The following is a 26,146-nucleotide window of genomic DNA, read 5'->3' as shown; positions in this document are numbered from 1 at the left end:
TCGCTGATGCGTCGGCGTCGTTTTAAAAATGCCAGGAATGTCATCATCTACTGGGACACGACAAGGCAGAAAGTTATTGAGAAGTTAATCCGGCCTTACAAAAATGTTTCTAATATATTGTTTTCTTGATCTTTTTAGGTGTGGATCACACAAACAAGGACCTGAGGAAAAACTTTGTGAGTAAACCAAACATCAGTTCCATGTAAATGAAAAGTAATCACACAACAAACAAATCAGATGACTGGAAAACAACACAATACGGGTGCATGCACCCTCCACTGATGCTTGAATGAAAGTCATTTTTTTCAAGAGGAAAACTCGTTTTGTGGCCTCGAGCGTATATAGCCCTGGCATAATTCTGTCTGGATATTTGACCTTTCATTTTTTATCACAAATGAGTTTAAATGAGTTGGTTTCCTGGCACTGACCTGGCCGCTCAGCAAAGTGTGTTCATTTTAAATAGAGTAGAGGTCGAGGCCATTCCAGAAGCTTAATTTTAGACTACTTTATCCATTTTAAAGCCAGTGTTAATGTGTAAAGTCCACTGTCTCGTTGGAACATCAGACTGTCTCAAAGCCTCAAACCACCTGACACAAATTTTCACCTCGGATCAAAGGAATGGATGTTAAAAAGCACAAAGAAGAGCTAAGAAAAGGGGGGGAAAAAGTTGAAAACTAACAAGGATTTGAATGTTTTATCGTGAAACAAGACAATGGCCGAATAGAGTCAAGGTAAAGCTGTACTAGCTGTCTGGCACAGTAGTGGAAGCATCATGCTGAGGATTTGTTTAGCTGTCAGTTGTAGAGTAAGGTGAGTAAATATTATTAACCTGGCATGTTAGACAAAGTCAACAAATTAAGTTTGGCAAACTTGATTTAATTACATGTAAAAGATTAACTCTCTCTATATACTGTATATACAGTACAGACCAAAAGTTTGGACACACTTTTTCATTGAATTCAATGAGAAAGTGTGTACAACTTTTGGTCTGTATATATATAGATATATATATATATATATACATATTGGAGCTCTATTCTCCTTTTTCAGTGTGATGACTTTGGCTAAAAATGAATAAGAATAATCAAGTAATGCTTCTAAATATAGATACAAATGCAGCTTTTAGCTATTTTTTCAGTCTTTTCGTGGAATAATTTTAGACAGTTTGTACAGTACACTTAATTTTCTTGCCATTATGGGAAACTATATGCTTCTTTATATTGTATCACCTTCCTAAAAACAATGGTCTAAGTCATTGTTTTTTTTGTTTTGCTGAAATATCTTTTGGAATGAAAGAGATGGTGATTTTTTTTTAAACCTTATTTAAAGTCACAAAAAAAGCGATTTATTTATTTTTGTTGCCAAAATCATTTTTGGCAAAAAATAAAGAAAAAAGACTAAGGCCATTATTTAAGGAAAGTAACAATTTTCCACTGTCAATATCCCATAATATAAAATGAAACCTTCCACTACTTGCAAAAGTTTTATGCGTGAGTTTATTTTAAAATAATAAAACTGTAGTTCTTTAAAAACAACAACAAATTTCCTGCTGTAGATGTTTATCAAAACATGCAAGTTGTCTTTTTTTTTTTCTTCATTTTTAATTTTTTTTAAAGATCCTGTAAACTCAAAACATGTTTTTATTTCACCAGACTGAGAGCAACAACACGCCTGCCTGCATTGAAAAGGCTGCAGAACTTTGACCCAGACATTAAAACAATCCCCGTCTCCCAGAGAGACGTGAAGCCGTTAGCCCGATGTTCTTCTGGCTTGCCGTAGAGCGCGTGTGTCGCTTGCTGCAGCCGCTTGCTGCTGCCTTGTCTTATAATCTCGCAGGCAGTTGGAAGCGTGCAGGCCAACTTGTAGTTTGTCAGAGCAGATTGTCTGGCATGGATAAGCCTGGTTGCAACAAGAGAGATGCATAATTGCTCTTGTTGAGGGAGCTGCCAGGACGTTCCTCCTCGTCCTCCCGTTGAGAATATACGCAGATCCTCGGCTATGCTCTCTTTTTTAAGGCAGATCGCATATAAACTGCACCGGCAGTGACAGCGACTGCCGTCAGTCAAAGGAAATATGTTGACAGACTAACACAAGTGCTAGTATTCAGAGTTTCTTTTTTTCTGAGGGATTCCTTCATTTCCTGTCATGTCATTCTGATGTTTCGTGTCGAGAGCTGTTCGGTCCCGCACCGCGCTTCATTTGTTTTCTCTCCGGCTTCCGCAGGAGGCCCTCGCCAGCTTTGACCTGCGGGCCTCGCACGGTCTGTCTCATGATCCCATGCCTGTCAGAGATGAGGAGAACAGGTAGTGATTGTTGTTCTTATGTTGCTCTATTATTATTATTATTATTATTATTGTTATTTTGGACTCAAAGTCAGCTGTAGCCGTCTTAAAAGCAAAAAGTACAAAGTGCCTACGTTGGGGTTCAAATAAGCAGCGAAACCAGATAACGTGACAAGAGGAAGACTTTTACAAATGATTGTTTGAGGCTCTCAAGTTTAAAGTCGTCGCCTTCCTAAAATAATGGCTGGTCTTTTTTTTTTTTTTTTTTTCCAATTTTTGTTTTGACTAAAACATCTTTTTGAAATAAAGAGATGGAGATATTTTTTGTTTTGCTTTCTTTTGACAAAGTTGCTTTTGGCCAAAATAATGACTTGGACCAATGTTTTTGGAAGGTGACGACATGTATCTGCAGAGCCTTGCTGTGCCTCAATGTATTTTATGTGGCTAAGTCTGAACTTGACGAGTGGCAGAAAAAAAAATGCGCGGTTTTACACGGTTTACTAATTTCCCCATGAATCACCAGATGTTGAAACAGCCTTTTGCAGCCAACGGTTATGTCTAGTTTTTTCACATCTGTCAATTGAAATTCTAAAGTTTTGCCACATTCTCGGTTAGATTTAGGTCTGGACTTTGACTGGGACATACTTTCAACAGAACATACTTTGATCTAAGCCATCCCACTATAGCTCTGGTTGGATACGTCTACGATAGGGTTGCACCGATTGCAGTTTTCTGGACGATCGCCGATATTTAAAAACCCTGATCTGCCGATTCTGATTTTGGTTGATGCTATTTTTTTATTTTTTATTTTTCTCTCTGGAAAGTCGTTAAAAATATTGACAAAGTTGCTGAGTTGGCAGCAGCGGGGTGGCTGCTAACGTACTCGGTTCTTTGTATTGGTCTATCACATAAAATCCCCTCAAATATACGAAGAATATTGTAGCAAGAATACAATAAAAAGTGAGAGTGGCTCAAGGTGCGAGGCACTGTATCTATTTAACACATTTGATCAATTTATGAAACATCACTTGTAATTTAAGACCAGCAGAAATCTTTTTTTTTTTTTTTTCTCTTTCTCTGATCAAGAAGAAATTCCCAGTATCCTCGTCTCCTCTTTTGATCTGAACCAATCAACATGTACCCGTGCGTAATCATTTGTCCTGGCACGGTTACCATGCGTGCTCAGATCAGAACATCCAATAAAGAAGAAGAGTCTCATCTCTGCCTATTTAGTCTCGGTGTGTGGCTAACATCTCATTCCCGCTCTGTTTCAGTCACGGCACGCGCTGTGCCGGCGAAGTTGCTATGGAGGCCAACAACTCCTACTGCGGTGTGGGCATCGCCTTCAATGCCAGGATAGGAGGTGAGGAAAGCGGTCCAGCTTTAGGAGACAATGGGAGGCAGTTTGACTGTGGGTGCAGCGCACCAGCCAAGAATGCAACATGGGAGCTGAGTCTTTCTCAGAAATACTTGTTATGTTCCGGAGTCGCTCTGTTATTATTGCTGGTATGACTTGGCAATGCAGCGAAAGAATATTTAGACATATAATATACCTGTATCGCTTTGGCTCTGCTAGTGTTTTAACAGTTTTCCATGAAATAATTGCATTGAATTTCCACAACATTGACACTAAAAGTACCAGAAACACATTTTTCTCACTGCAAAAACACAAAATCTTCCTGGTTTCTAGTGTAAGTATCTTGTTACATTGATATAAAGCAAAACTCCCTTAAAAGTAACTTTTCAGCAAGCTATAGAGGCTTGCTTTAAGTAATTAATTCCTTAATATTGATGAAAAAATATTGGTTCTATTGGCAGACAAATTGGGAAAAATGTCTTCTTATACATTTAAAAAGTCTGCCAATGGAACTAGAACTTTTTCATCAATATTGAGGAATTATTTACTTAAAAAATTCTATAACTCGCTGAAAAGTTACTTGTAAGTTGGTTTTGTCTTATTTTAAGTTTGCTAAGACATTTGCACTCGAAACTAGACAAAAAATACTTGGTAAGATTTTGTGTTTTTGCAATGCAAACTAATGACAAAAGAAATATAAAACACATTTGAAACCAGATATTTAAACACACTGAATAAAAAAAAAGACACACAAGCATTTTTTTTCTCACTATCTGAACTTTAATGAGACCAAACTTTTATTGTTGTAGGTTAGTGAGAATGACCAAAATTATTTCTATTTGTTAAATGTCATAAAACTCAGTGACGATGTTTTTTTGGGGTTTTGTTTTTTTTTTAGAGATTTTTTAACTTTCCTAAAATTAGTTTTTTTTTACAGCTGGTCAGTATGAGGGATTGCTGTCTTTTTAAAATAGATAACAGGGTCATAAAAGTTACAAAACATTTTCTAACAGATGCTTTTTCTAAGTCTTCTGGCGTTTATCAAATAGAAGTAATTTTGGTAATTCTAACTATGCTAAAACAAGAGAAGATTGTACTGTTTTAACTTCAGGCTGTCAGAAAAAATTTATTTTTATTTGTTTTATTTACATTTTTTTCTTTATTTTGTCATTAGTTTGAAAATGGGCCTTTCCTCAAACATAATTTTCTACATATACATATATCAACACCCTGCAGAAGAAAATATATCTATCCTATTTATCACAAAAGTTTAATGTTTTTTGGGGGGTGTGAATCTTAAGCAAAAAAAATAATAACAATACATTTTTTGAAAAAATGCTCTTTAATAACCACACATTTATTTTATTCAATATTGAACCACTCAGCCAGAGCAGGAGAAAATCATAAATCACTTTCAACTTGTCATTTTTAAAAATAAAGTGTAAATAAAACTTTTAAATTATTTTCTCAAAACAGATATTCCCTTCACTCTGTTTTATTATCATTTGACCCATGCCTATTTCTTTTCCCACAAAAACAAAGTTCTTGCTTGTCGGAAAGATTTTTTTAAACGTTTATAGTTTTTAATATCTGTAGTTTCTCCTGAGATGCATGTGATCTATATTTGTATGTCTGATGTACAGTATATCCATTTGATAGACAATAAGTCTTCAGTTTACCGATGCATCCTGTTTCCAGGTACGCCCTCGTCTCTCACACCTCTAATCAAATTTAGCACCGTCAGTCTAAGAGCATGAAAATAGAAAACAAGATGCATCCTTCAGCTGAACTCTGACATTTGAACTCTGAGCTTGGGGTCTTTTGTCTGTGCGCTTCAATCATTTGTCCCAGAAAGCATTTTGCAGAACTCAGAAAAAAAAACTGGGAAACCCTTCATGAGGCGAGACCAGGAATATGTTTCCACAGTTAGTGTTCGTTTTGCCTTGTCGGGTCATAAACAGAGTCTGGCGCTGAGGAGATGAAGGGCTAAGACCCGCATGGAAGAGGCACTGCTGAGAGCGGGGGCCATGTTGTCTGACATCCAGCAAAGTTTGTCACTCTTTGTTAAACTGCTTAGAATTATATTGTACAAACCTACGAAGGAAAGGATTTCAGTTGTTTTACTGAGTACGGTGTGTCTTTGAGGACAAACAGTGTTGTTTCTGCCACACACGTCTTTTTGTCTTTGGCTCAGGGTTGTAATAGTTTTGTGACTGTATAGTTTAGATGTGACTTTTTGTTTGTCTAATTCAGTTTTACTTAGCTTTTAGAGTGTATTTGCTAGTTTTTATTAGTTCAATATTGTTTAGCTTTAGTTTAGTTTGAATTAGTTATAGTAATAGTTTTAGTTTTTTTTATACTGTTGATAATTTTTAGGTACAAAATTCAAAAAGGTTGTGATTATGTGTACATTACACAACATAATACATAATAGAAGATACAATTTTCAAAAAAATATGTTCAATTATTGTTGAACAACTAAGTGACTGGTGTTTTATTCCAGCTGCCATCTTGCAGACTAGTGTGAGGAGAATAGAGAGGTGTAATGCGCCGAAAGCTGATGTAAACTCATTGTGTTTGGGAAGAAAAAAAATCTATTTCACATCAGTTCAAAAAGCTAATAAATAGATTCATAAACACAAAAGGATATTATATCCATAATTTCAAAATGTTTTAGTTTGTTTCATAAGCCCATGATGTAGTTCCAGTTAATTCTACTTACTTATTGTAGTTAACAAATCTGTTTTTATCATTTTCAGGTATATTTCCATTAGTTTCAGTTATAATAACCTTACTTTGGCTCAGATGTTTGTGTTTGGCTTTCTCAAATCTCAACGCATTCTTCCATCAAAATCTTTGTTTTGGAAAACAAATATTTTGATTTGACAACTTTTTTTTTTACAGATAAACCAACGGAATAAAAGTGATATGAGGCTACCAACTCTCTGCTTGACCAGCAGCGGTTGTTTTGGAGTCCGTCGCGGTGGAGTGGGCCGCTCTCCGAAGAGCGTAATGACACATGCGAAGGGTCAATACAGAAGTGAACTTGGCAGTTTGCGGTGTTGCAGGCAAAAATGGCACCGACTGCCTTTATAATTCAAAAGTGTTCTCCCCTTTAGCGCCTGGGCTTTCTGCACGTCCATCCGAAGGCGGCGGCTCTCGGTTCCATCTCCAGCCTCTAATTGGACGGACGCTGTGCCAGCCACAGTTTATGAGGGAACATCTTGCTGTTTAAATACGGCGAAAGAAGCCAAACTTTTGCTAAATAATGCACATCTGACTTGATTTTATTATTGTAGGTTCTAAAGTAAACCGCTGAAATCAGCTCGCAGAGATCCATGAAAAAGGCATTATTAAGAAACATCATAACATTTCATCTGCTTCATTATTTGTACCCTGACTCAGTCTTTTCAAAACACATGAATATGAATCGCGCATCAACTCTTTTATTCAGGTTTAATTAGATCGCAAGGAACATTTTGCACAGGTGCCTGGAACGGTGTTGTCATCCACTTATTTCAGATTACAACAGTGGATTGTTGCTCTGCCTCCCGAGGGTTCGTAATAATGCTGCAGCTAATAATTTTGTGGTCGTCAACAATGGGGATTCTTGTACTGAAACAACGGGAAGTTTGACATTTTTTTAAAATTCCATCAAAATCCTGATCTGTGCGACTGCTTCTGATTGGTCCAGGTATCCGTCTGCTGGACGGTGTCGTCACGGACGCCATGGAGGCCTCGGCTCTGACCTACAACATGCACTTCATCGACATCTACGTCTGCAGCTGGGGCCCGCGGGACACCGGGGCCGAGATGGACGGGCCACACCGCCTGACGGAGCGAGCCCTCCGGCTAGGAACTCAGAAGGCGAGGCTTTCGTTTCCCAAGCTTCCTCCTCTTATTGCCTGTTACACCGAAAGCCCAGAAAACAAGGAGCGATTACATTTCACTGCCTCTCTTTGCTTTATCTGTTACAACTTTACACATCTCTCTTAAAGCAAGTGATACATTTTAGGGAAATTAAAACCACTTTGCCACTTTTTAGTAAGAAATCACAAAACAAGCAAAAGAACCTAAATCAATATATAAACGTCTCTTCGTTCTTCCCCAAAGGAAAAGCTGAATGAGTTAAATAACTGAGCTAAATAAAAACTCTCCCCTTGTCAAGACAGATGTCGCATAAAAAGAGCAGAGTTCAGATTTATGTTAATATTTTCCTGAGGGCCGACTGCCTGTAACAAGCCAACATGCTTCAGCTGAAAACTGGCGGTGAGACCCGATTAAAGTCTTTAATGGAGTTAAATGCAAGGCCTGTTATTAATTGAGTGTACTTGATCACATTTTAATTGAAAACCAGTCGTTGGCAAAAGAAAGATTTTCCATTCAAAGACTAGTTTTGCTGCTGAATTATTGAATTAATAAACCTGAGAGCTCAGAAACAAAGCTATTTATTGTTTCCAATTTGTTATTTAGTGCAAAGTGCTGTTCAGCTTTCAAATGTTTCAGGAAGTAATTTCTTGGAAGAAAATCCCTTCTTTAGAAACATGGACGTTAGCCTGGAGGACGACTGTGCTGCTGCAACATGTTTACCATTTAGATGCAATGAATGCTGAAGCCATGTTTTTTTTTTTTTTTTACCATAACAAAAATGACTTGTTTGTGTCTACACAGCCTCTTACACAACACCTGTGATGCACTGTGTTTACTGACGCAGCATTAGCCACTGCAGACTGGTGTTATGTATCATGTGGTTTTCAGGGTGTTTCCCCAGAAAACTTGCTAAGCCCATTGGCGGGGACGCTTCGGCAGCCATCTACCGTGTTTTTGAGTGAGATGTTTAAAGTTGATATTAAATGTGAAAGTATGACGAGGTAAGTATGTTGCTATTGGAGGACATTATTGACAATACCTAAACACCAACTGTAAAGTCGTATAAAAAATCTAAGATTAAGGTTATGGACACCTGACCTCAGGCTGCCTATGTGTCCTCATGCTGACCACACTATGTTGATATTCCAACCGTTTTACTAAAGAGACAATTTAACCCAGGTTTGCTATCACCGTTCATCATCGTTGAACTCGCGCAAATTCCTTTGCTTTCCTTTTTTTCTGGCTGCTAGCGCAGTGACTTGTAGGACAAAATGATCGCATCCATTGAGTTTGGTGTATTGATATGATGTACTAATATCAACAACAACAAAAAAAAGGCATCTTATCAAAACAAAACCGTTCTTGTGTTCTAATGTGGAAAATAACGCTCTACTTTTTGATGTTTTTAAAGGAAGAGACCTGCTAAGTGGCAGCAGATGGATGAACGTGGTGACAAATGGACAGATGCTTAACCAAGTCAACATTTTCCTTCCTTCAGGGCCGACGTGGGAAGGGCAGCATCTTTGTGTGGGCGGCGGGTAATGGTGGAACGCAGCGTGACCACTGCGGTGCAGATGGGTACGTTAACTCCATCTACACCATCGCCATCGGAGCCGTCGTCCGGACCGGGAAGCCCGCCTACTTCGGTGAACCCTGCCCTGGAGTGATGGCCGTCACCCTGACAGGTTCCAACATGGGAGACTCGCTACCTTTGGTTAGTGTGTCAAAACCTTCTAATACGTCTAACAGCACTGTCTGGCTCTAATGACTGTATATGTGTGTGTGTGGGGGGGTGCAGGCGTGTGTGTGTGTGTGTGTGTGTGTGTGTGTGTGTGTGTGTGTGTGTGTGTGTGTGTGTGTGTGTGTGAACCAGCAGCGTGACTTTTAGGCTGCTCTGAGCAGAGAGAATTCTGTTAAAGAGCAGCCGCTGGTGTGATATTTATCGAGGCCTGCCAAATGACCTGGGTGATTGCCGGGCAAACTCTCGAAGACATACAGAAACGAGTGTTAATTGGAGGTAAAGAGTGGCTGTAATGGCTGAGAAAGGGAGAGGAAGGAGCCGAAGTGTTGATGGCGGATGTAACACGGGGAAAAAAACCACGAGAAAATGTCTCGCCGGCTCCAGAACTGGAGAAACTGAAAGGCCAATTTTATCGCTGCTTTAACACTTTGCTCTAGTGGGATGTATGCACTTTTTGAACTCCTCCTTTGGACGGAGGTGGATATGATAAGTTTTTTTTTTTTTTTTATTAACGTGAGGAGAAAATTGTTTTACATTTGCTACTGAGAGAGGGAAGGATCACAAACAATAGCTGTTATTACATTACAAATGTGTGCAAATCTTTTGTCTAAATTCTGCTAATGTCAAAACATTAAATAAGAAATGAAACTAAAATCACATGTGAATAAGATAGTTCACGTGATAAGTCATTAAAAATCAGCCATCGGAGGAGACGTCGGCGTCTTATTCAGGCGCTGGAGCGACAAGCTTCTTCTACCTGGCAGCGGCTGCGAATGCGGCGTTTTGGGTAAATTGTAGTTGGCAATTTTACACAAGAGTTACGGATTCGACACGTTAGAATGACACACAATATTTTATGAACTGCGTGATGCTGTGAGAGCTCTGGTGGAGCCAGCTGCTCATAATTCAAAGGCCCCAAAAACAAACCATCGTCCTCCAACTGCTTCCTGTCGTTTTCTTTGTCATTTCGCCAGCAGCCGGCTGTTGATCACGTGATGCGGGAAAAAAAAAATTTCTATTGCAGTTTTGTGAAATGCGTCTATTTCAATAGATGAAAAACCACCTCATCCTAGTGCAGAAACTTTTTATCAATAACTTTTTTAAAAAAATCAAAAACGGAGTACTTTTGAAATTGCTCTGTTTAAATGAAATAAATTTCTCTTTGCAATTTCAATTTGCGCTATTTTATAATTAATGGAAACGCAGCTAATGGTACTCTATGGGAACTCGATCTATAAAGAGTGTAAATCCTGTAGAAAGAACCCACACATGTAAGAGCTTGGATTAGTAAATTCATGCCATTTCTGTTACCTAGTTCCTGGGTTTCTCTTACTTTAGTAAGAGTAGAGTATTTTTTTTCTGGATGCTCTAACCACTGTGAATAACTTCACAAAATAAAGATATTTTGACCAAGAATGCACCAGATCCCTGGTAATAGATAGAAGTATTGGATGTGGCATCCTGACCCGTCTCTGTTTTGTTTTTCGTAAGGTGACTGTGACCAACACTGGAGATGGGTGTGTCACGCGCTTCCCAGGTACCTCCAGTGCCGCTCCGATTGCTGCAGGGATTCTGGCTCTTGCTTTGGAAGTGAAGTAAGTGTCAGTCAGTCTTCTGATGCTGCACACCAATAGTATCATGATGAAGTACACAGGCAGGGATTGAAGCAGGCTAAGATGGATCGTACTCATGTGACCTCTAGTTGGTCTTTCTCAGATATATGGGTATTTGTTTGCACAACTCTTTTGCATTTCACTGCTGATATACAGTGAGAAACAAAATGTATATTATTAGTCATTCATAATTCATAAATTAAGTGGTAAAAAAATATGGTAATGGCCTGACACCAAAGCGGTCTGCAAAAAAAAAATGTTTTGTCTTATAAAATTATGTTTTTCTTTTTTTTTCTTAGCAGGAAGATTGAGACTGATTTTGTATTTGCTAATTAAAACAGTAAATATAGAGGTTTAAAAATTGTAAAAAAAAGAAAAAAAGATTGTTTTTTAAATTATTTTTATGGTGTATGATAAGCACCCACACTTTGAGGCATTGTATAGAAACAAAAAAAAGAAATACTCATTTCCAGGAGGGACAGTGTAAATAACTTCACAAAATTTCACCATAGAAACGTCACCATAGAAGTGCCTAACAGGTCACTTCTATGGTGACCTGTTAGGCACCCAAAAACAAACCGAAAGGTCAACAACTTTTCTTCTTGCTTGGATTTTGTCACTTTTTGTGCATTTGTTCTGAATTTTTGTTGTACTACACATATTCATACATGTATGTACTTAAGTCTCAATGAAATGATTAGATGAGATGAAACACTAATGGACTTTGAATTGAGTTCAAGGAGGCTCATATTACGCCCTGGTCAGTTAAATCCAGATATATATATATATATATATATATATATATATATATATATATATATATATATATATATATATATATATATATATATATATATATATATATATATATTTAAAGTTCATAGAGCTTCTGAAGAACAATTTTCAAGAGGTTGGTACTAATTGTCTATTAGATGTTGTATCAATTGTTGTGTTACACTAGATGTCACACATCTTGTGACATAAATGTATATAAAGATGTATAATTGCTTAAATTCAATGAGAACATGTAGATGAGGGAAATCTATAATAAGGTTGTATTTCACATTACAGTATTCAATCTAGTCCAAGCTGAGTGAACTCTATATCTTCCATAAACCTCTTTAGTTTTTTAAAAAACTTCTCTTCTGTGATAGTCTATATCCTTGAGCTGTTGGGTTTTCTTCCAGAAATGGATTCATACTTTATTGCCTTTGAGTAAAAATCTTGTAATTTACCCTGAAACATTAATCAGAGACTTAAAGCTCCAGCACCGGTTTACCTTTCAGCATCGACAATGTCAAAGCCGAGTCATCATTCGGAGGTACGTGACTTAAATGTTGCTTTACAGCAGCCTCAGCAGATCCTTTCCAACTCGTAGGAGTTTTAGCAGTTTTTGCCGTGAGACACGGGCAGAAATCCCAGTGTCTTGGTTTGCCAAACTCAGAGATATATTCTCAAGAGATTTGTGGCTTAATTAATTGCTGTAGAAGTGGGCTCCACCAAATGCTGGTGGCGGGGTGGCAGAGCAGGGTAACGCTCCAGAGCCTAGTCAGTCAGTCAGTCTGGTTTCTTTCTACTCTTTCTGATATCTTTAATGCCCATAAAGTAGACAACATGCTGCATTGATTACATTATGTGAAAATGATTAAAAAAAACACAATTTCTTTCGGAGATAAAGAAAACTATGAGAAGAGCATTCGAAATATGTCTTACCTTTTCCAGCTGTGATGCAGTCAGTGGTCATTTGAAGCAGGAGTAGAGGTGACGTCACACTGTGTGCGGAAAAGAGCCGAGCTGCTAGAAGCACAAAATGACATGCTGTTTGTTTTAGTCTTAGTCAAAGATTAAATGAGTGATTATCTCAATTAGTACACCAAAAATACTCTCTCATAAAGTCTCCTAGGAAAAGGCTTTGCATTTCCTAGACTAGAGTATGTACCCAGAATTATTCAAACATTTGGCGTGTTTAGATTTTAACCACTTTTTTGAATTATTTTACCAACATACTTTGACTGGCTAGGAAGTAAAATGAATGTTTTGGACCGAAGATTAGAGTGATGAGAAGGAAACCGTCCGTCCTAAAAGCCTGGAGCTCATTCCAAAAGATAAATGATCAAAAGTAGGAGTGAAGACATGCAAAGTGCTGGTTAGCAATCATAAGACGGGTTTGCTCTAATGCCAATAAAGTCTTTCTTATTGGTCATTGACTGTGTTTCTGCTATTTTATTATTTTCGAGACATGCCTGTCTCCTTTCCAATCAGAAACAATCTTCTTGGGGCTTTTACATGCCTCAGCAGTAGAACAGGGTTACCATGCAGTGTCATCAACACAGCTGTCCGCAGTTTGTTTCTCATCCCCAGGCCGTTTGCTAAATGTCTTCCACTTCTCTTCTTCTTTTTCAGGTAATAATGGATAAAAGTCTCAGAAACCTTAAAAACAATTCTCTTGGTTGAATCAAAATTGTTTTAAATTTAAATCTGTCAGAGGTATGAATAATTTTGGGCCTAACTGAGCTGATGTTCTGAGAAGTCATCTCCTATTTGAGCAATCCTGGGTTTCCATTGCATATGTCCGAAAAGCCTTGTCAATATTCTGCTAATGTTGAAAAAACAAAATCTCGCAATAGTGGTGTCTCCATTAAATTAGAAAGTAGGTAAAAGTCACATGTGAATAAGTTTGATCACATGATAAGTCATTAAAAAACATGCAGTGCCATGATCCTCTAACTACTTCCTGCCATCTTCTTCTTCATGGTTTGCACCAGTGGCAACATCTGAATTTTGATCATGTGACTCGTGTGATGTGAAATAAACCACTTTTGATACGTCCAAAAACTACCTCAAAACTTTTTTTTTTAATCAAAAACTGAGTTTTTCCCAAAATTGTCATGTTTCCATTGAGCAAATTTAATTTCAAAATGTCCCTAGCTGGAAATGCAGCTGGGGAGCTTGTTGTAAAAGTACGTACAACCTCGCAATGGTGGTAACAAACCTGTCACAGACTGTTGATCCGCCTCAACAGGTGACCTGGCGTATCGGCTCATTGAACCTTAATAAAATTTTCAAACATTTACAAGATCCAGGAAGACTCTTTGATGCAGTAGTGTACCATAATCTCACCCAAAAAGCGAGAGAGGACTGACGAGTCTTGGTGATTTGGTGAATTGAATTGCTATCAGGCTGAGTTAACGAAGGTCAACAAAGGGACAATATCAGCTAACATATCCCTCCCAATTTCAGTTTAAGTTGCTTTAAATTGCTCGAGTTAGCTGCTTTACATTGATTAGTTTGCTAGCCTCCTTATTTTAACCTTTAGCCTTGAGATTTTCAAAAAGTTGCCAACATTTTTAAAACCAGCATGTTTAACGACAGACAGGCTCAAAGCTCAAAAAGAAAAAAAGAAAAAAGTTTGCTTTATTATGTTTAGTCTTGATGCTACGTGCTAAAAGTGTCACTGTCTCTCTCTCTCTCTCTCGCTCACTATCTCGCAGCCTGTAAAAACTGCAGATGTTCATTGACATGACAGAAAATATACTTTCCCTTTTTAAATAACCTTTTACACCTTTTGTGTTTTCTCAGACACGACTGTAAACACACCAGTGACGATGATAATACGAGTTTATCTCCAATAAATGCTTTTTGAATTCTCTGAAACGGGTTTATTTTGATTTGTGCACACCTCTTTTAACCTAAAATTTCTTATTTTCCATTCATTTTTTTGTTGTCAACATTCACTCCTCTGTCTTCCTTTTCCTTTGTCCTGTGTCCCTCTCCCTGCCGTATCCCGAGCCTTTTTCTGATTGCTCTCAATGCGGCAGCTGCTGGTGTGACCTCAGGCCCGGTGTTTTGTGGCCGTATCAGTGGTATCTGCGCCACCTTCACAATATGGATTGTCCTAGAGGCCAGCTTTACTGCTCCAGCTGTCATGCTGCAGTGTTCTCGGTCTCAGTTACTTGGCTGTAAAATGGAGTGTGGGTCCCCTGGGCGAGGCGACTCCCAAGACATTACTGTTAAAGGCTTTGTCATGACCTGCTGCCACTGACTAAACTATATATCACCTCTCTTGCTCAAACCAGCTGGATTCTGCTCACGTCTTTATGAGTCTGAGTTCTCTCTTTCTCTCTCTCTCGCTCCGTATATATCCGTACGGCTTTCAGGCTATTCCGTTTCTCATTCTTTCTCGCTTTTTCTCTCATATGTTGCAGAAACACGCGCAATCTTGCATTCAGTCATACTTTCATGCAGCAGACCTGGATGTTTCTTTTCTTATCCACATTTATCAGAAACAACCTAAATTGTGTGACACGACCAACTACTTGAGCTAGTAGTGTCCAAACGTTTTGCCATGTGGGTAAAAATCAATCTGAGAGTGTTCGCAGGTACATAAATCAAACCTTTTTTTTTTATCATTAAGAAGGTAAAATAAAAACAAATATTAGTGTTATTTTTTATTCCATTTCTTCTAGGGACCTGTAAATCACCTTCTTATAAGAAAATTTAATAGATTTTTGTGAGTTGATAACTTTTCTCTCCTCTTGGTCTAGAATATTTTTTCAGTCTAGAATCAGTAGTGAGAATATGAGCCAGCCTCCCAATTTAAAATGAAAGCAAAAAAAAAAAAAGTTAAAAACTCACAATCACATACCTACAATTTTCCATTTTAAGTAGGGCCAGGACACTAACGCTTTCATGTCATTAATTGCATAATTTTTAAAATGTAAAAAATGTTAACACAGTTAATTGCTTCCCCCCTTCTCTTTTTACATACCAAAGTCCTGAGCCGGAACTTTTGTATTCGAGTGTTTCTGGTGACGCACAAACGGCGTCGACCAACAACAGCGATGGACAACAGAGCCGCTTCTCTTGGCTCACTGCGGGTTAATATTTGCTTAAAAAAACCTGAAGGGACGCAGGAAGAAAAAAAAAAGACTACTGTTGTGTTCATGTGTAAAAATGAGTAAGCCTAAAATACTATCTCAATTCACAATGTTGCGGCTAGCACAGATGTCCCAAACGTTAATGTTAGCATTCACAGTTCACATTTCCTGTTACCACCGGTAAATGTTTGAATTCTAATAGCATAACGACATTTCCTTCCATTGACTTAGATTCTCTATAGATGCTCTGCTAGCAGTCTGACCACGGTGAGCGTAGCGTACTCCGATCCTTGGTGCACAGTGTCAGGTCATTGTTGTCTGGCTGCTTCCTCTGGCCTCTCTCACTCCTCTTTGTCTGATATCGTTTCCATTTGTCTCCATCCGTACTGTCAAACAAATCATCAGTCCCCTGCAGTTTGTCAGTCATTCGCTGATCGTTCACTTTATCACTCCGGCTGCCTCTCTGTCACTCTATCTCAATTTCTCTACAACCGTTCATCAGCTGGACATTTGGCTTTGCTGTGATTCCACCTGATGCTTTAGCTTCTGCAGATCTCTACCTTTTAATTATTTAGCTATTATTTGGGCTCCCTGGTGAAATGCATTGCCTGCTATCCACTCGAACATTTTCTGTTCCTACCAAATCCAAGTGTTTTTTTGCTGCTGATCATTTCAATTAAACTTTATTCAAATTTAGCTAACTTTTATTTTCCAGTTGGTTAGAAAGTTAGTTTTTTTTTTTTTTTTTTTTTTTTGCCATGCAAGAAACACAGTAAGTCTTCTTGGGGTAATAAGACTTATTGGTTTTGCCCTAATTCAGGAGGTTAAAATATCATATTGTATTTAATCAGCAATTTTATATTAACTACAAAAGACCCTGTGCATTCAAAAACCTCAAAAAAATGGTATCGAATATTTATCTGAGTAATGATATCAAGTTTGAAATTTTAGTTTCATGTATGCGTTTTTATGTATTTATTTTACTGTGAATGATTGCTTATTTTAGAACAAAGCTGAAGCTAGGACCTATGTCAGCCAATCAGAATGCTTCAAAACAACCACGAGTTCCTGTTAAGAACATGGTGCCAGGAAGTTAATTTGTTTGGACAGATATATTGGTTGAAATACTTTTAAATAGAGTATTAGCATATAAAGACAATAAAACACAAGATAATGTAGATTGTGAACAATGTCAAAGCAAGTATGTGTTTATTGTTGCATTACTTGTCACAAACTATAATGCACAGGACTCTAAATCTGTGTTTGCCCATGTACACACGCAAAACAAAATAGAGCTTTTTAGAATCTCCACTTTGGTCTGAGTTTGTATAAATATTTTTTTTAGTGGTATTAAAGTGCTCACATGTGGATGAAAGGCCAAAATAAAAATAAAAAAGTACTTGTTTTTCAAGATATCCAGCTTCATGTGGACTATCATCTTTCAGTAGCTAAAGTAGATTATTTAAAGGACTTTTTAATAGTTTTACTGCACACCTCTGAAAATGTGAATTGAAACATTGGTACAATTTGATCCATTTTATGTTTGATTGTAGTAAAGAAAGATCTCCATAACAGTTTTTCTTCAATCGGATGCTTTCACCTGCGCCATAAACCTTTACAATTCCAACATGCCAACCAACAACCCGTGCATGAATCTGCATGAAAACGCCTTTAATCGGGCTCGGAATGAATCCCTTCGGATGCCCGGCCCGTTCTATTTGTTACCAGAGTTAAGGTACATCCAAAGACTCTTTGTATGTAAAACCGTTACCATAAGGAGCCAAATTTCTTCAGCCACATCAGGAAGAGTGGCTCTCAAATAATGCGTGCAGGCACACAGCGGAGGCATGCATAAACAAGAGCAATACAATTTATCCAATGGCTTTTGACATACTCTGCATAAGACCTAAGCAGTCTGAGAGATTTATCTGCTCTGTTTTTGTGTTTCCCTCGCTTTATATAGATGCAAATTGAGCACTGCTTGTTTTGCAGAGAGGGAAACATGCACATTCAACAGATTAAGCAGAACCAGAACTGTTGGTGTGCGCCAAGCACTTTCATAAGTCATACACGCCGGCCCACGCAATTTCTTCTTTTGCAGAGCCGCGCTCACACGCCGAGCTATACCAACAGACACACACGTACAGATCCAGACGGCCTGTGGTCTCACGATCGTGTGAACGTACACATGTGTCCCGCGCGCGCTCGCACGTGCGCTCATTAACGAGAGAAATCAGGGCTAAATTGGTGTAGTGTGTTTAAAGGAGACTGCAGGCATGCAGTTATTGGACTTCGCTTAATTGATGGAGCCATTAGTAACACTTGTTCAGATAACATGGGAGGAATCTCAGTCTGCTCACAGTCACTCCAAGTGGGTTCATTTAGGCTTAGAGTGCAGCACATTAAGAGGAGATTACAGAACCACATGGAGCATGTTGCCTGTCCATGCCTTGCTACTGGGAGATTGATCGAGACAAACTGGGGACTTCATTTCATATTGCTGCTTTAAACCGCACATTGTTCTGGTGTCACCTCAACCTATTATGTGACACGCCAGCATTATAGTCATAAATCCAGACATCCAGAGTAATATACATTAACCAATCTGCAAAGTCTATAAACTCAGCCGGGGCATTGCTGTTATGATTTGTGCATAATTGAATCAGATGCTGTGTTCTAAATAGTCCCTTGTTAACTTGCTGCAGTGTGTTTTACTCTTTGTAACCTACTTTGGATCAGGTTTACTGCTTGTATTGACGGTTCAGCTGGACCCATCGTAACTCTGCTTGCTCGGTGACCAATTCTGCCAGTTGTGGTGGACAATGTGGTTGTTTTGCACAGGACATGGATTTGACACCATTCCAGTCTGTGCTGGTCCAGGTCTTTCTGATGCAAAATGTTTGTTAGTATCCATACAATTAAACCCAAGTCCAAGGTGTTGTCAAGTTTAAACGGAGGCGAGATGCTCAGCAGTCAGTCGGCACTCACCTTGAGGGAAAATGTCGTGGCTGTTTCTGCATGAAACATCCAACGTTTCCCATTTGATAACAGAGTGAATCTCTCACTCACCATGGCAATAAGTCCAATTTACTTCTCAAGTATGTGGGCTCCATTCATTATCACATCGGTTTGAATACATTCATGGACAGCACTGTGAACAAAGTGGAGAGAATAATGGGGCTTTGGCTGTCACCAGAATTTCATTTTCAGTGGTTGTTTATGGGGGGGAAACGTGGAGAGTCGTGCCTCTAAATGATCGAGAGCTGACAGTGTTTTCCTCTGGGCCCTGATCTCTCTCTCTCTGTTTAGTTCCTATCCTTCACCCCCCCCCCCACCCCCCCTCCATCTTCTCCACTGTCCATATTTGACGTTTTTTCCCCTCGGCTGGACACTTTGTCCTCCTGCTCTCTGCCTCCTTCTCCTCATGCCAGTCCTCTTCCTCCTCCCTCCTCCTCTTCGCTGCCTGGGCCCACTGTGAGTGATAAATTATTCGTGGGCATGCTCTGAGGGCCCAGGGGCTGTTCATTCCTGTACACAGAGGACTCGCATTGATCCAGCCTCTGGTTCAACTTAATTGGAAACCCAGTTACACCAGCTACAGACACACTCCCTCACACCGACCCGCAGCGTGCACACATTGCCTATACTTGCGCTTTTAGACGTGCTATGGATGACAAGCGGCAATAATAAACACGTTTGGTGCACTGGGCCGGTTTCACTGTACAGTAATACAAGTGACTAGACTGGGTGCGTAGTTATTACACATGTCAACTGAGTTACTGAACACACGGACATGTGCACAATTGCCAAATTTATTTATTATCTGAAGATTTAACACCCATTTTAAATATGTTTTTATTCCTAATGCATAAAAAATCTAATGCACAGGCATTATATGCACACAATTTGAAGTAAAACGGTATTGCGAGCGCACACACACACACACACACACACACACACGCCTTCATTGTAGTGCTGCATTTTTCAACAGAGCTAAAGTGGAGTAACAGTTCACAGTGGAGCAATATGGAGGCCCAGGTTTATCGATTTGACTGAGACACTGACTATCATACGGCTAATAGATTACATCAGACACATCGGAGTGGCCCAGTCAATGAGGCCTGATCCTGTTAACTGGGGATTTGTAAACAGTTATGTGCTCACTGTGACGGCTGCTGTGGTGCTTTGTGAGCCTTATCGAGGGGAAGATGGCCGTAAAGGTCTGCAGGAAGCTCATAGGTGGTTGCCTTCAAATTTTACAAGCCATTGATCAGCCGGCTTCATCTTCTAATTCATTGCTGTTGCGGTTCAGTTTTTTGGGGGGGTTTATTTGTTTTTTTTTATGTTTTCAATTGCAGGTGTTTTTGTGGTATTTAAAGCACTTTGACAGAATGAAATAATTAATGCCTGGACGTCACGAAAATTAGTTGAGACAGAAACAGATTCTAGTTTCTCTTATCATCCAAAAAAACATAATTCCAGATTTAATGGTCTTTGTCTGTGTTCTCTCGGCAAACTTTCTTCTGGCCATTGGATTTTTCTAATGCCATCATCATGTTGTTGTGTATCACCCTTCCTATTCTATAGTATTAAGAGTAATAAGAACATACAGTATCTAACAGTGCCTTTCTACGCACTTGACATTGTAGCATACACAATTTAAACTCCTGACATAATTTTTTTTTTTAGACGTGTCAACAAATTTCACTGCAGGTGTCAAGCATCATGTGAACCCCCATGTGTGTTACTGCCACCACTTCAGTATAGCCTTGATTCAAATACAGCAGCAAGGACTAAATGGTGACATAATTGCACCCAACGCTGCATCAAACAGACACTTTGCTTACTTTACATTTGCAATTCTAAACACTGAATGTGAAGCTGGTCCGTGATGGACTGGCAACCGGTCCAGGATGTCTCTTGCCTCTCCCCCAATGATGGCCTCCCCAACCCCCAGCTACCATGCAAGCAAAGATAATGACAATGACTCACTGCATTGGTGACAACAGTTAGCGGAAGCGGAGTAGTTCAAGAGAAATATCAACGTTTCTGTGCGAGTGCATATTTGCATAAAACACGGCAACAAACAAATGTCTGCGCAATCACTTTGCACGGCGCTCTGTGGAAATAGTTCGCTCTGGGCCTGGTGTCGAGGTCATGCTCTCTGCAATGAAAATCACACAATATCTGTTGCACGTTAAGATCAATGAGAGCCAAATGCGGCACTGTGGATGACCGATTGGGGGCGGTCAATTTGGGGAACAAACCAGTGACATTACAAACAAAGTAACACACCCAGTCATTACCCAGCAGCACACTGTGATTTCCAAACAAAAGCACACTCTGTACTACAAATATCCAAAGGATTACAGTGGACTTTTTTCTCTCTTTGCATATTTTTGCTGTATTTCTGTTCACCTTATCCTAATCCTAGTCCTAACACCTGTATTTCATTTGTTTATATCACAATTTAAAAAACAACAACAAAGTAACACACCTGGTCATTACCCAGCAGGACACTGTGATTTCCACCCCATTGATCACCAGCATACATTAAGTTTTCAAGATTGTAGTGAGTCAAATCATGACAGGACTTCATATTTCATCAAATCTCCCTCATATTAATGGATAAGACTCGTTGCCAGTTATTACAAATGCTTATGTTAGTTTCTGCTGCCGACAGGGGCACAAGCAGTTATTGGGTTTAGGGGATGATTACTTTTTCACGTATTGGTTTGGATACTTTTATTTCCCATTCGATGTCTTGTATTCTTTACTTGACATTGCAATTTGATCTGAGACATTTAAACACGGCCAGAAAGCAGAACGAAGAAAAAATCTTTGAGAAGGAAAATACTTTTCCCCAGCGCTGTAAATTGTGAATGACTTTTCTTTAAAAAGACAGAAATGTTTCTACACAAACACAGCATCAGTTTTTTTTTTTATAAGTGTTTTCATATTCAAATAAGATGCCACAAGTAATCAAAGTTGAGTTCTCGAGTCACATCAACGGCAGTAAATAATTAAAGCCATAAATCCTTTAGTCTCACTCCAGTGTTTTTTGTCAAATGAGGACCTTTTGTAAAAAGAAAAGAAAAGAAAAACTCCGCTAATGGTTCAGTTCAACCAGAGTCCATTACAGCATAAGTAACTCTTCTGTTTAACCAGAACTCCGGTAAATGCTGGTTGTGGAGTTTTCAGATTAATTTTGCGGTCTGAACCTATTCACATGTCCCTTCAGGGGTTGTGCTGCAAACAGGAGAGAGAACTCTGAGCGAGCGAGTCGGATAGCTCCGTTCTCAGCCAACAGTGTGCTTTTAAGAGCAAAACGACTTCTCCAAAATAAATAGATCTGTGTCACTGACTGCCAGGAGAGAGAGAAAAGCCCTCGGTTCAATAATTAATTCCTGAGTCGAGGGTTTTGGAGTGCCACTGATTGGGCTGATTTTTTATTTTTTATTTTTCTAATTCTGTTATGGTACAAAGGAGGCCGTTTGAAGTAATTTGTCCCAGAGAGAGCAGCTCGGAATACCATACATGCTTTGATTTAGCAAAGCAAATTTAATTTTGTTTGCTTTATGCAAACCAGCCGGGGCCGCGGGGCTTTCTCTGATTCCACCACAGGGTGTGATGGTGGTGGTGCTGCTTACGATAGAGGTGGGGGAGTGCACACAACAGAATCACGCTGCTTGCCGCCAATATACAACACGCGCGGCTACGTGCTCGCGCGGCGAGCAGCAACGGTTCAAAAGTACAAAGCTTATTCCCCCTCATATGCACGCACACTCTACGATCCCTTTGAAATCAAAGCTTAAAATAATTGTTTGTGCTTTGTGTTTTGTTTCGTTCCATCCATCTATTATTAGTGTTACTGGTATTATTCCTATCATGTTGTTTTAGTTGCCTGTTCTTTGCTTCTTGCTGGGGTTTTGCTTTATTCTCCTAATGAAAGCTTCTCTCCTCACTTTTGTTCTGCTTCGTTTTTTCTTTTCTTTCTCCAAATACGTGAATGGAATCTCCGTGTTTATGTCTGTGTCTGGTACTTTCTGCAATGTCTAACAGAATAATGAAGAGGGTACTTGTTATTTTGTTCTTTCGACAAGGTCTTTTCTTCACATCTGATTAGAAAGTTTTGCCACTGAGCAAAAACTGTGAACGAGCGCATGTGTAGAGGAAGTTGTATATGTAACTTTCTGGCTTTAAAAATCATTCCTACCACTTCAACTTTTCCACATTTTCTCACATACTTTAGTGTATTTCATTGGGACTTTTTGGGATGAAATGGGGAAAAATGGTACATTGGTTTTGTTTTTTATTCTTACTGCAAAAATTATTTTGATTCCCAGCTTGAATCATGTTGTGGGATGATTTTTTTCCCCCCCTTCAGAGACGGGAAACAGGGTAATGGGAAGATTGATAGTACTTAATACTGAACAAGCCTGGTGGAAAAGGCTGCAAAAGAGCTGATTCTGTGTTGAAAGTTGACCTTTCCTCAGAACAATAACCTTAAACAAGCAGCCAGAGCTACAACGCAGTGCTGTAGATCAAACTAACTTGGTACGACCCAAGCTAGCTTTGCTGTGTAGCTAAAACCAAAGCTACAAACCTCTGTTCTAGAGGTTTGCTTTGTACAGAGAGGTTTTACCTTTAACTGGTGAGAAATGATGGACTCTGTTGAAGATTTAAACATTTGGATCTGATTTTGGTATGTAAGGCTCCCGCTCGACCATGAAAGGAGCTACGCGACGAAGCCTACTGGAAAAATTTGTGCGCTGTAAACAACCATCCTCCACTGCAAAGAGAGAAGTGCTGAGCAGAAAGACATCTTTTCCAGCAATGAAGTGATATTTGGAAGCATTGCCAACACAGACTGAACGACTTTATTTTCCTCCGCTGCCATTGCTAAAACTACAGGCAGACAATTGCCCAATTGTAAAACAGCGTCACAGTCGACATCACAACTCTTCCTTGTGTTCGCTGATTGACCCAGTTGAAATTCCAGCAGAGGAATTGAGCTCAATGTGAGAAATTCCATAACAAGCACCTAAGGGTGATGAGAATGAAGTAAGGCAACAGCCAGGCTGAATCGAAGCATATTTGTGTCCCAGATTAGCCAATCAATCAGTCAATCAAGTTTACTTATAAAGCACATTTTAGCAAGCCTGCAGTTCAGAGTGCTTAACATTGTGAAAACATCATAAACACGTCAATCATTAACAGTTGCGAAAACCAATAACAGACGTGACATTTTGTCAAGTGCCATCATTAAAATAATCAATTCACATCAAATATGTTGGTTAATATTCCATTTATTAAGGTTCAAAAGCAACTCTAAATACGTTGCTTTTTAATCCTGATGTAAAGGAGCCGTGATTCCTAGTCAAAGTACAGACTTGAATCAAACTGGGAATTGATGTCAAGACTTGAAAGTTGATGTTCACACAGAATCTGTTTACAACCTGCCTATTCTGCGATAGAGCAGGCAAAGGTTTGACTCACTGGCTGGAAAAACGCTGGTAGATCTACTCAAAAAGGTGTTCAGTTCTAATTACAGCAAAACCTGGTTTTCCAAAGTATTGATTTAATCCAGCCGAATACAAATTTATGACTCGTTTTTTCACTCTATAAATTCATAGGTTTTTCTTTTTTGCAGTCTCAGTTATTTCTTTTAATTCCTTGCACAACATGTTCTTCCCCTTCACAGTTATGCGCTACTTGGGTGATCCGAGTAAAGCATCTGTGGTTAAAATATGACAAAATGTCAAACTTCACAGGCGTTGAGCACATGACGCTGAATAACGTTATGACATTAATAATAGAATAAGTTAGGTGTAACTGTGTTGTGCTGCTCCAAGAGTCTTCCTCGTCTCCACTGTGCTAAAAAAAATAGTGTCTGTGTACGCATGTTGAGGCAGAGATCGGTGGCATTTCTCCTCAGAAATAAAAAATAAATAAAAAATTGCTTCTTAGAGTCGGCAGCTGAACACTTTTCATTCACTCCATTCAAATCATTTTCTTAGAGAACAATAATGAGTGGATAAAGGAGAGAAAACCCAATTTCTTTTATGCTTTTTATGCGCTGGAGAAAAAAAACAAAAAACCTCGTTGACGACCCTTTGGTCTTTTGTTATAGAAAACTGAGCTAATATCCTCCAGCTCTCTGCGCAGTTTAAAGGTCTTAATTGGATTCCATTAGTATATTGCTTGACATGACACTTGAGTCGGCTCTATTAGAATTCCCCTGCCTGGGATTAAAAAGAGGACTTTTGCTGCATTTGGCTCTCTGGACTCTTTTGTTAAGAATCAAATTTGGCTTTTTTCTTTTTTTTTTTGTTGGATTCACAGCTTTTAGTGACACCATTATCGTAAATGTAGGCTTAACGTAAAGAGGGCCTTTTTTTATGTATGGAGGACCTGCTTTTAAAGGTGCGGTAGTGTCTCTTCGCAGCAGCTTACGTGTCAATAAACCTTTGCGGTGATGCAGTATGAGCTCTGTGGGTGAGCCTGATGAATTGTGCTTTAAGTCCTGTAAAGCGGTCCTTCAGCATCCATCCACAGAAACCTGTTTGCAGTTCCCTGTAAAACTACCCTTCACGGAATCACACGGAGTTGAAGTGTTTCCCTTTGCGCAATTCTGGTGTAGAGAAACCAACATGTTTAATGTTTTCCTATTGCTATGTCTCCTTGCATTAGTCCGTTGATGACGTGGAGGGATGTTCAGCATCTGATCGCCATGACGGCGAAGATCCCCGATCCCGAAGAGCCGGGCTGGACCATCAATGCAGCAGGATACCATGTTCACCACAGGTATTGTAATAACACCACACGCACAACTAGGAGTTATCCAGCTTTATCTGTGCTGACATTAAATCGCACACATGTGGGCTCTACCTACTAATTAGACTTCTAAATCTGACTGGTTGCACTCAGTTTTATTTAGGGGTGCCAGAGTGTGGAGGGGCACAATAAAAATGCACGTCACACTTTTTAGATTTTTATTCGTAAGAAGAATGTTAATATTGTGCAGCATTTATCTTCCACTTGACATCTAGGCAACACTTTGGTTTGGTTTGGAAAATGAAAAGCTTCAAGGGTGGGAAAACTTTCCCAAAGCAGACACAGTCAGGGTTTACCATTTAGTTTTCTCCCTAGTTTTTTTTTTTTTTTTTTTTTGTATTTTATGCATCAATAAGTAGGTATGGGAATTTAGGAGATTTAGGAGAGTGCAGTATAATTACAAATTGATTTTTGACACAACATAGTACACACACATTGACGAAACATACAGTACTTTCTCGTGTTTATTGTGTTATAAAATATTTTATTTTACATAGCCCGCAGAGCTTGTGCCTCTTTTCTTTTACCAGTCATGATCCACAAGTTCTCCACAAATTGTCCTGGTCTGT

The 26,146-nt window shown here is 39.1% G+C and overlaps 1 protein-coding gene across 1 annotated transcript in view; it reads left to right on the top strand.

Moving 5' to 3' along the window:
- Positions 1 to 26,146, top strand: part of LOC106699876 (furin-like protease kpc-1) — a 205,410-nt gene that overhangs the window by 108,641 nt on the left and 70,623 nt on the right. Inside the window, exons 8-14 of the mRNA XM_023330651.1 lie at positions 139 to 176; positions 2,224 to 2,303; positions 3,557 to 3,645; positions 7,334 to 7,506; positions 9,008 to 9,223; positions 10,742 to 10,845; positions 25,434 to 25,547. Coding sequence (XP_023186419.1) covers positions 139 to 176; positions 2,224 to 2,303; positions 3,557 to 3,645; positions 7,334 to 7,506; positions 9,008 to 9,223; positions 10,742 to 10,845; positions 25,434 to 25,547 — 814 coding nt within the window. The remainder of the gene's footprint in view (positions 1 to 138; positions 177 to 2,223; positions 2,304 to 3,556; positions 3,646 to 7,333; positions 7,507 to 9,007; positions 9,224 to 10,741; positions 10,846 to 25,433; positions 25,548 to 26,146) is intronic.

This window comes from Xiphophorus maculatus, chromosome 3 (genome assembly GCF_002775205.1).
Source record: "Xiphophorus maculatus strain JP 163 A chromosome 3, X_maculatus-5.0-male, whole genome shotgun sequence".
Classification (NCBI taxonomy): Eukaryota; Metazoa; Chordata; class Actinopteri; order Cyprinodontiformes; family Poeciliidae; genus Xiphophorus; species Xiphophorus maculatus.
The sequence above is the reverse complement of the archived record's forward strand: the minus strand, read 5'-3'. Positions and strand labels throughout refer to the sequence as shown.